Source organism: Stegostoma tigrinum, chromosome 10 (assembly GCF_030684315.1).
Source record: "Stegostoma tigrinum isolate sSteTig4 chromosome 10, sSteTig4.hap1, whole genome shotgun sequence".
In the NCBI taxonomy this organism is placed as follows: Eukaryota; Metazoa; Chordata; class Chondrichthyes; order Orectolobiformes; family Stegostomatidae; genus Stegostoma; species Stegostoma tigrinum.
Window position 1 is genome coordinate 83,410,065 of NC_081363.1, and position 11,350 is coordinate 83,421,414.

At 40.1% G+C, this 11,350-nt stretch overlaps 1 protein-coding gene across 5 annotated transcripts in view; it reads left to right on the forward strand.

The window, feature by feature from the left end:
* LOC125455829 (transmembrane protein 87A-like) overlaps positions 1–4,963 on the forward strand; it is a 59,682-nt gene extending 54,719 nt beyond the window's left edge. For 4 of the 5 annotated variants that reach the window (XM_048538320.2, XM_059649319.1, XM_059649321.1 and 1 more), the window contains 2 exons: positions 1,847–1,877; positions 4,187–4,963. In XM_048538320.2, the coding sequence (XP_048394277.1) occupies positions 1,847–1,877; positions 4,187–4,228 (73 nt within the window). In that variant the 3' untranslated portion in view covers positions 4,229–4,963. Of the gene's footprint in view, positions 1–1,846; positions 1,878–4,186 lie in introns of those variants that run through there. The other variant, XR_009446257.1, reaches the window with a different exon arrangement.
* The last annotated feature ends 6,387 nt before the right edge of the window (positions 4,964–11,350 follow it).

Genomic DNA, 11,350 nt, shown 5'->3' on the forward strand with positions numbered 1-11,350 from the left:
TGTGACAATACTGTGGCTTTAACGGGTGTATTTTGTCGCTTTGTCTTTGAAGAGAGGTTTTAAGGTGGAGGGGAGCCAAGCTGTCTATTAAAAGGCCTTAAAGTAAACAGCTTGTGAGGCCGTGGTAATTTTGAGGGGGATCTGTTTAAATACGTCCAAGCATTGCAAAGTTTGACCAGAAGGATATTGAAGTCTTTTCCATTTCATTTGAGAAAGTGTCTAAACAAGTGAAGTGGCCAGCGACCATGGTATTGTTTTTTCAAACAAAATTAGTAGGTAGAGGTAGTAAGGTATTTGCATTCACCATAAGAGGAGATATCTGAGGAATATAATGAAGTTAAATGTGAGTTAGTACCAAAGCTTACAGATAATGTTTTAGGAATCTAAGCAAGGAACCTGATCAAATGTACATTGAGTTTGAAAGGATCGAACAATAATTTTTGATAGGTGGATAAGGGCATTGAAATAGATTGAACATCTTAGTCAATTATTTTGGAGGAGCTCAATAATTCACTTAAGTAGTGAGAAGTCATCGTCAAGAGTTAAGATTGCAAGATTAGCAAGAAAATGGCAGATGGTTGAGTTGGTTCATAAATCAGTTTGGCTTCCAACATCAATTTCTATCTGAGGGATAGAAACTGGAGGAAGAGAGTCTCAGGTGGTGAAGGGAAAACACAGGATGGGAAAAGAGAAGCTTGTGTTTTTGCTGCAAAAAAGTAGGCCATATGAAGTTGCGGTGTTGGTAGTTTAGAAAAGTTGGTAGTTTAGAAAAAGCACTGGGAAGACAGATATGGGAAAAAAAATAAGCCAGTGAGTTTTGTTGAAGTAATAAAGGCAAGCACAATGGAAGCTAAAATACTGCAAAAGAATGTACAACCTGATGAGGGATTGGTTGAGGATAATTCCAAATCTGTAAAGAATTGACTTGAGGGTAAGATGTACTGTTGCATGCCAGGAGGAGCAGATAAAGAAATTAAGATTTTAAGGGATATGGAATGAGGAAATATGTAACTGATAAATCATAGAATCCCTCCAGTGTAGAAACAGGCCATTCAGACCAACATGTCAAACCGACTCTGCAGCCTCCCACCCAGATTCACCGCTTCCCCCATAACCTACATTTCCCAATGCCAGTCAACTTAACCTAAACATCCCTGAACACAGTGGGCAATTTAACATGTCTGATCCACCAAACCTGCACACTTTTAGACGGTGAAAGGAAACCCACACAAGACAGTGACCCAAGGTTGAAATTGAACCCAGATCCCTAGCACTGTGTGGCAGCAGTGCTAACCACTGCCACCCCAAAATAGTAGCAGTGGGATTTAGGAGTGTTGCCTGAAAAGGTTGTAATGTGTGGAATTTGTGGTGAGAACAGCAGTGTTCCACTATATATAAAGTGAAGTTGCAGAGTCTGATGAAAAGTGGTGAATTAGTGGTCAGAGTAAGAAAAAAAATTTTTGGTTCCAGGCATTCAGTTTATAGTTGGTAATGATATAGCTGGATCACAGGCAGGAGTGATGCCTACTTTGTTTGAAAATCCAGTATAAAACCAGGCAACTGTGGTGTGACAAGAAGTATACCCTGGGATTTTTCCTGACTGTCGTAATAAGGTTATAAAGCCCCAGTTAAAGCAGGAAGAGAAATCAAAAAATAGATAAGGAAATTGAAGCTCAATTTATCAGAGGCAATGTTGGATCAAATGGATGAAATAAAAGGGGGAAAAATACACCTCCTAGAGCCATGGTACGATCACATTTATTTAACACTGATAGCCACATTATTATTATTGTGCTATACTCCTGTACTTTTCTTAACTAACCTTTTTTTATTTTTTTGTTTTCAGTGCACTTCCAGCACTTCTAGACTCGGATGAGGTAAACAACAGATTTATGCAACATTAATTGCAAGGGTATTTACTCTCATACTTGAGGATGTTTGCTGGCATAAAAGGAATTGGTGAGGAGACTTGCGCTGATTGATGTGGCATTAAGTTTGTGTAGATTAGGTCGGAGTAGACTTGAATTCCTTCAAGGAATTTACAAATTTGAAATCTCTTAGAAATATAAAACTGGGAGGGGATTTGATCCTGGTCCTTGAAGTTTCATCACTGAAGGATTTGTAGCATACGTTCTTCAGTTTGTATTGCATTCACCTCCGAGTCAGGAGACTAGTTTAAGCTTTACTCCTTCATTTAAACTAACTGGCCCAATAGTGCAGTGTTAAAGGTCACCAATAAACTAACATTAAATCACTGGTGCAAAAAAAAATCCCAAGTCATTGCTCAAAAAGTAGCATCCTACTTTTCCTGGTTAATCAAAAACAGATTGATTAAATTGTATGATACACAATGCTTTGAACCTCCATTGACTGCAAAATAACAACACTCATTTAAAATGAAGCTTTGAGATGCATGTGAATGTGATGAGGCTCAATATAAATGCCAGTCTGTTCTAATAGTTACTTGATATAAAAGCGAAGTTGCCATAATCTTACTCGACTATCGAGTTTTTTTCTCTTATTACAGAGAGATGTCTGGTGATGGTTTAGCCTAAGGGTCATCATGCCCCCAGACAAGGGGAGAGGTTGAGAAAGATAATCCTTGTTAGTGACCCCAATCAGTGTGGGAATTGAACCCATGCTGTTGGCATCACAAAGCAGCCATTCAAGCTAAACTGACACCACCAGCAACCCCCCCCCCCCCCCCCCCACGCACGCACGCACGCACACACACACACACACACACCTTGCACCACTGACTGCTAAGATTTTTATCAAGCAAAGGAGGAAGAACCACTAAACCAATGCTAGGAAGGCACTGGGCTAATATCAATAGGAATGCGCTCATTAACAGAATGTGGCATTGTAACCTGTAACAGATTTTGAATATTTGAGTTGGCCTTGGCAATTCATCCTCAAACATTGATGTTTTTTGACACTGGAGATGCCTGGAATTCAAATTTACATCTAGCTGAGCTCACTTGTAGAATCTGAATCAAATGTGATTGTTAGTCATGGTTTCAAGTAGTCGAGTTTCAGTTGAAGTACCCAGTCCTGATGTAGGTTGATGTCGTAAACCGATCGGGTGAAGATTTAATCAGTTGCATATTTTCAATTCTTCAAAGTTTGCTGTTCCTTTGGAAGCAGGATGATATTCAATCTCATGGAAATTAAAGATTCAACTGAACAAAACTCAATTTGAACCACATTCTTACAAAGGAGGAAGGGTCCACATTCCATTTTTGGTTTGCACTGAAGCAGTTGGTTTCAGCCGGAGTTTGATTTTTTTGGATTTGGGCACGTGGCAGTGTAGGGGATTTGAAGGCAGGGGAAAAAAGTGTTTCTGTGCCTGAATACATTGTGATCCTGCATATTATCTGTGAATATCACAGGAGGACTGACTTCAGCTCACAAAGAGATTGAAAACGTGTCAAAAAGATACTGAGATCTATGTGCACCAAGCAGGATTTGACACTTGGAAACTCTGTAGGTGTACCTATGCCCCATGGACTGCAATGATTCAAAGCAGCAATGTACCACTATCTGAATGAAAATTAGGAATGGGCAATAATGTTGCCCTGTCCAGCAATAGCTACGTCCTGTGAATGAATAGGAAAAAACGATTAGAATAACAGTTAGAACTTTGGATCTTTAAAATAATGGTATGGATTGCAACTGGACAGAAGTAATTATAAATTAATACAAAATATTGGCTAGGCTGCACTAGTAAAGAGTGGTTGGGTTTGAGTATCTGATGACAGAAGAGTGTATTATGGCCACTGACTGAAAATATAGATTCGTTCAAAGATAAGGGGATGTAAGGTACTAGAGTAGAGATGGTTCAGGAGATTTTGAGTGATTTCTGTCAAGAATGAATAATTCTCTTAAGTGTGCACAAAAAAGTAAGACCATCCCCTTGTTTAGAATCAATGACAAATACAGAAGTTAGACTAAATGTTTTAAAATAAATTGTTGGAACGTGAATTTTCTTTAAATTACCCAAAGTTGAGAGTAATTTATGCACCTCTAATTTGAAACACAAATTTGAAAGATATCATGGCTATGGGGGATAAAATTACAAAGTGTTTAATTTTGGACTATTCCCATGTAGAGCCAGTCAGACTACATACATACACTCAATTACAGGTAAGAAAAAATTCTGCTAATAATTTCCTTCTTTTTGCAGGAAATTATGACAACGAAATTTGAGATTTCAAAAATGGAGTAAACATTACATGAACCGAAAACATTGCACTTGTTCTTTAAATAACTCTGACCAGGAAAAGGTCTCTTCAGACTGCAGAAAGCTCCGAAACTGTACAGTGTCACATGATGACTTCACTGAAGTTGGGGAGGGGTGGTGCTGGGTGGGCAGAGGTGTTTTATACATGGTTAAAGTACAATTCTGTTTATTTTAAATGACTAAATTATTTTGCTAATGCTTGCAATAAGGTGTCTTGTTTGGGTAAAATTATGCTTTTTGTTCCAGTTAAATTACTGGTCTGCTGCTAATCCTAAGCAAAGTGTTAGAGGTCAAAACTACCCAGCTGATGTACTTTCTTATTTTCCAACCCCACTTTGCCAAATGAAGTGAAAAACAAGGCTGCCTCTCTACTCCAGTGCCAGGTTTCTCACTAACACACAGGGAGTATATTGGAGGTGTTGTATTACCACTTGTCCTCTGCACCCCCAGAAAATTGCTTCTGTCCCCAGGATACTTCTGCTGATAATTTGTGTATATTTCAAGGAGAGAGATCAGTATACTAGTTTCTAGCATGTACATTTGGATTTGAGTTGCTGATTGCCAGTAGTGCTGGCAGAATGAGTGCCTATTTAGCTTGAATTGGCAGGAGAATTAAGTCTGTAAATTTGGTATTGGAGAAGTTTGGTAAAACTGTCAAGGCAGCTTTATTGTGGTGATCTTGTTTTCAAATCAAATAAAAATTATATGGGTGAAATTCTACAGCTGTTTTCCTCTTTTTTTTGAAGGTTTACTTATTTACAACAAAAAGCCCTCTTTATTATCCCAGCTGTGTTGGTCTATTCTGCTGAATTCAGAACAATGATTTAACAAAGTATGTCTTTTCAACTTCATGAAAAGTCAGAAAAAATTGAAAGTAAAATTGAATGCTGTTGCCCATCATCAAAATAATCAGAATTACACTAGAAAGCAAGGGTGGAAGTAGAATGTTTGCATGAAGGACCGCCCCCTGCCATGAGCTAATGTCTGTTGGAATTATGAGAATAGTTGAACTGAAACAAACCAATCTCCATGTTCAGGATTCAATTCATGCAATGAGATTTTCAGTTATTCCCTCCATTTGTATCATACAGAAGCTTAGTTCTCAGTCTGCCTATAATGCTTCAAACTAGCATAGATGAACATTTAAAATTATTTCTATTCATCTGAAAGTCTGGTTTCTCTGCTAGTTTCCATTTTAAACGGTTGTGGAAAATTAGCAATTAACCTTTCAATCACTCATTTCATGGCTCAGGTCAAACTTGCTTCCACCTTGCCATTACCCAGGAGGTACGTTTGCAGATACCACCGATTTTGGTGCTGTAATAGACAGCCAAGTAGTAACCTCCGGAGTACAATGGGACCTTGAGCAGATGGGCAGTTGGGCCAAGTACTGGTAGATTGAAAATGCTGTCGTGGAAGTTCTGGTGTACCTGTTCTCTCTGTCATCAAGCCAGGAACACCTAGTCACAGAAGCAGAGGTGTACAGCAGGGAAACAGTCCCTTCATTTCTTGTCCATGACAACGAGATATCCTAGATTTGTCCACTTGTCAGCATTTGACACGTATCCCTCTAAACTGTTCCTATTCACATACCCATCCAGGAGCCTTTTTAAGTGTTTGTATGGTACCAGCCTCCACCACTTCCTTTGGCAGCTCATTCCCTACATGCATCACCCTCTGCATGAAAAATTTGTCCCCTAAGGTCCCTTTTCAATCTTTCACCTTTCATCTTAAACCTATTCCTCTAATTTTGGAATCAGCTACCAAAGGGGAAAAAGACCTTGGCTATTCATTTTATCAACTACTATATAGTCATTCCTCAGCCTCCATCACTCCAAGGAAAATAGACTCAGCCTCTCCCTCTAGCTCAAACCCTTTAACCCTGCTGACATCCTTTAAATCTTTTCTGAACCCTTGCAGGTTTCACAACATTCTTCCTATATCAGAGAGACTAGAATTGAATGCACTATTCCAAAAGTGGCCTAATCAATGTCCCTTACTTAATGCACTGCCCAATAAAGGCTAGCATACCAAACACTGCCTTCACCATACTGACTATCTGAGACTTTCGAGGAACAATGAACCTGTACTCCAAGGTCTCTTTGCTCAGCAACACTACCCAGGACCTTGCTATTAGAGTCCTGCCCTGAATTATCGTTCCAAAATGCAGCACCTCAGATTTATCTAATTTAAACTCTATCTACTCGGCCCAACTGCCCATCTAATCAAGGTCCCGTCGTACTGAGGTTACTTCTTGAGACACTATTTCCCAGATACAAAGCCATGTTGACTATCCCTAATCAGTCTTTGCTTTCCCAAATACATGTAAATCCTGTCCATCATGATCCCCTCCAAAAACTTGCACACTGTCATGTTCACCAGTCCATAGATCTCCAGCTATTCCTTACCACCTCTCACATTAGCCAACCTACAGTCTTCGGCATTTCACCTGTAGCTATTGATGATACAAATACACCAGCAAGGAGCCCAGCAATCACTTCCCTAGCTTCCCACAAAGTTATAGGGTACACCTGATCAGGTTCCAGGGATTTATCCACCTTTATGCATTTTAAGATATCCAGTGCCTCTTCATCTGTAATATAGATATTTTTGAAGATGTTGCTATTTATTTCCTCAAGTTCTCTAGCTTCAGCAACACTCCCCCAGGACCTTACCATTAGCCTACGTGTTCTGCCCTGATTTGACTTTCCAAAATGCAGCACCTCATATTTATCTAAATTAAACTCCATCTACCGCACCTCGGTCCCATTGTACTGAGGTTACTACTTGGCTGTCTATAGGACCATAAGACATAGGAGTGGAAGTAAGGCTGTTCAGCCCATTAAGTCCCCTCTGCCATTTAATCATGGCTGATGAGCATTTCAACTCCACTTATCCACACTGTCCCTGTTGCCCTTAATTCCTTGCGAGATCAAGAATTCATCAATCTCTGCCTTGAAGACATTTAACGTCCCGGCCTCCACTGCACTCCGTGGCAATGAATTCCACAGGCCCAGCACACTATGGCTGAAGAAATGTCTCCTCACTTCCGTTCTAAATTGACCCCTTCTAATTCTAAGGCTGTACCCACAGGTCTTAGTCTCCCCACCTCACGGAAACAACTTCCCAACATCGACCCTATCTAAGCCATGCATTATCTTGTAAGTTGCTATTTAGATCTCTCCTCAACCTTTTAAACTCTAATGAATACAATCCCAGGATCCTCAACCATTCATTGCATGCTAGGCCTACCACTCCAGGGATCATCCGTGTGAATCTCCACTGGACACACTCCAGTGCCAGTATGTCCTACCTGAGGTGTGGGGCCCAAAATTGGACACAGCATTCTAAATGGATATGACTTAGATTCCATTACTGCAAGGTGGGCAGTTTTAACCTGTAGATGATTTTTTTGAGAGATGGAAGTTACAATCCAAGGAGTAAATAAAGAGATGTGAAATGTTGGAGCAGATGAGAATCTTTCAACTGAGAAACTGAGGTATGTGGCTTGCAGTTGGCGAAGGCTACCTGTTCTCAAGAATTGAGGTATATCAAAATTGTATGCAGAGCAAAACTTTTTCTTGTCTGACCCAATAATTCACCTTATGCGGCGTGCAGCTGGGGAAGGTGCACCTACATGTGAGATTGGAAAATTCCAACAATATATCGAAGAAGAAAGTTAGACACACTATTGTAGCCTTTCCATCACGCAGCAAACAGAAAATATTTGCAAACAAAATACAGTAGTATTGGAGACGCACCAATATTTCACAAATTCAAGTTTTTAACAGAAGATTAAAGAGATGAAGTTCTTCCCTAAGGTTAGATGATGCTGTGGATAGATCAGGACTGATGTACCAAATGACAAATAACATACAGCCCCCATTATTCCAGATGCTTAGATGGGGACACGTGGACTACATAGCGTGTCAGATCTATATGGTCTCTGCTGTCAGTCAACAGGTAATCCAAGGTGGAGAACAGGAAAAATTATGGCTGTAAGAACTGCTTCATTTTTTTGAGGTATTTTCAGTGTTGGAGCAGTAATCATGAGCTGTCACATTTTTTCAATGTTCTGAAAATTAAAAACAGCACCTTAAAAAAGCAAAAGAGACAAAACAGATACCACGTGAGAAGTGAAAAAAAATGGAGAAGTAAATGTGGAACAAAAACAAAATTGCTGAAAAAGCTCAGCAGGTCTGGCAGCATCTGTGAAGAAAAATGTGTTAACTTTTCGGATCTTGGAAGGGTCACCAGACCCGAAACGTGAACTTTTCTTACTTCTCAGATGCTGCCAGACCTGCTGAGCTTTTCCAGTGACTTTGATTTTGTTCCTGATTTACACCATCCGCAGTTCTTTTGGTTTTTATTGTGAAGTAAACCTCTACAGCTACACGACCCAGCGTAAACCTGCACTGACATGATTGGAAATAGTTAGTAAATTCTGCTACTTTGGGTTCCTGGTGAAAATGTGCCTTTGATGCAGAACTCAATACATGTAGAAGGATATAAAGCTACCATATTTGGCCAGCTTGTGTATGCAATACAAGCTGACTTCTGCGGCCAGATTGATGGTTTACAGGGTCTGTGTTCTCAAAACCTTGCTGTGTGGCTATGAAACTTTAATGATTTACAGCTGCCATGAAATGCTCAATAATTGCCGTCTTTACTAACTGCTGCATACTGTAGGTATTTCCTGGCAGAACAAAATTAAAAATAGGACGGTACTTTGAAAAGCAGACTTCCAAGTATGTTGACAGTGAATGAACAGAGGTAGATTCAGTGGATCAGGCACATATACAGGAATAATGACAGTTACATGTATAGGGTAGCCAAAGTCAGACAGCCCATGGGTTCCCAAGCCTCTGCCTTAAGGATACTTGCAAGTGTGACATGAAGATGCCAAGTACTACTCATCACATTACAAGGTCACTAGCTGGTGAAAGAGGTACTTGGTCACATCTCCCGTCAACTAAGGACGCTTGGCATAATAATCAACAATATGCCACTCTACAGTTTCCTTACAATTTCAATATTCAATTTACAGATTGACAGAAGAGGACATACTTTGAAATTAGCTTCTGCTAATCAAAAGAATAAGATCTTCAGAACTAGAGAAAATTCATGGACTTGAAATATTAACTCTGTTCCTCTCTCTGCAAATGCGGTCAGATTTGCTGAGTTTCTCCAACACTTCATTTCTCTCCCCAGAAGCTGCCTGATAGATATTTCCAATATATTCTGTTTTAAATGGAATGAAAGATTTCTGTGGTAAAGGTAGAGATAGCATATCTTGACAGAAGTAACAGGAAAGGTCATCACAGTGTTACCACACCATAGGTTTGTTCTCTCATTAGAGAGAGAGATGAGTGGTGGTGGTTTCACCTGAAGGTCATGGTGCCTCAGACAAGGGAAGAGGATGAGAAGGAGAACCTTCATGGTAACCTCAGATGGTGTATGAATTGCACCCAAGCCCGTTGACATCACTCTGCATTGCAAACAAGCTATTCAGCCAACCCTTCCTTCCGCACTCCCGAAGAAAATAGAAATAACATGAAGCAGTGTATACCAGTATACTTTTAACATTAAATACTAAATTCAAATTTGTCATTATTCTGCTGCAACAAATTGTAAAACTCCACCAACAAGAATACTGCAATCTTATCTGTTGACATTGAGGTTTGTGTGAGCTTGAGAAGGCCATAGAAAAGCTAGCAAACAACTAGGCACCCATGAAGGATGAAATTCCAGTGGTTAGGCTTGGCAAGTACAACTTATTGTCACACCTTTATGAACTTCTCTGCTTGAAGGTTTGTTATAGTGTAATTTGCCTGTATCATAATTGTGTGTAGGCATATTCTTTTCTGAACTGATAGGAAATGCAGCAGGAACTGTTTGCTTTGCATGACACTTTTCTTCCCTCAACTTCAGTACTGGCCATTGATGATTATCTCAATATAAAGCAATTGTAAGGAAAAACAGACTTCCTAACAATTAAATATGAGCAAAATGTCATCAACAATATCAATGAGAAATGTTTAAGGATTTGCAAAAACAATCAATTCTGAGCAGTCAGAACATTAAACAGATGAACCAGACAATCAGGGTGCTGTATTTTTTCTGAAATTTCTAATGCATAAAATTTGATTTCCAACATCTTATAATAAGACAATTGAAGTTAACTATAAAGTATTCAAGCATCTTTATTTTAAAGCCTTATCCTCTCTAAAGGTCTGCTGTTGAGCATCATCCTCCTGCTAATACCTACAGGCATTAACAGAAGCCAGCTTCTACAGTCTGAGTGGATTGGAGTGTGCAGTTCCTGAAGGCAGTCCAATAAACAAGGTCAATTAGATTGTTCTTTAAATTATTTGGAAGAAGAAGCTAAATGATGAATTTCAAATGGTTTAGGGCTCTGTCTGGGACTATCTTTAAATGTAGGGTAAACAAAAGGAATGGTGTGATCTGTGCTGGAGTCGACTTCGAATCACAGACCTGTATTATAGAATCAGTAGTGTGGAAACAGGCCCTTTGGCCCATCATGTCCACACTGACCCTTGGAGCATCCCACCCAGACCCACATCCCTATAACCCAACTAATCTACACATCCCTGAACACTATGGGCAATTTAGCATGACCAATCCACCTAACCAGCACATCTTTGAACTGTGGGAGGAAACTGACGCAGACACAGGGGGAATGTGCATACAGACAGTTGCCCGAGGCTGCAATCGAACCCGAGTCCCTGGTGCTGTGAGGAAACAGTGCTAACCACGGAGCCATGGTGCCGCCCATACAGAATTGAAACAGACCCTTCGGTCTGACTTGACCATGATGACTAGCTATCCAAAATAAATCTAGTCCCGTTGGCCAGCATTTAGCCCATATCCCTCTAAACCATTTCTGAAGAAAGGTCCAGGCCCAAAACGTCAGCTTTCCTGCTCCTCTGATACTGCTTGGCCTGCTGTGTTCATCCAGCTCTATACCTTATTATCCCTCTAAACCCTTCCTATTCACATACCATCCAGACGCATTTTGAATATTGTAATCGCTCCAGCCTCCACGACTTCCTCTGGCAGCTCATTCCATAAATGCACCACCCTCTG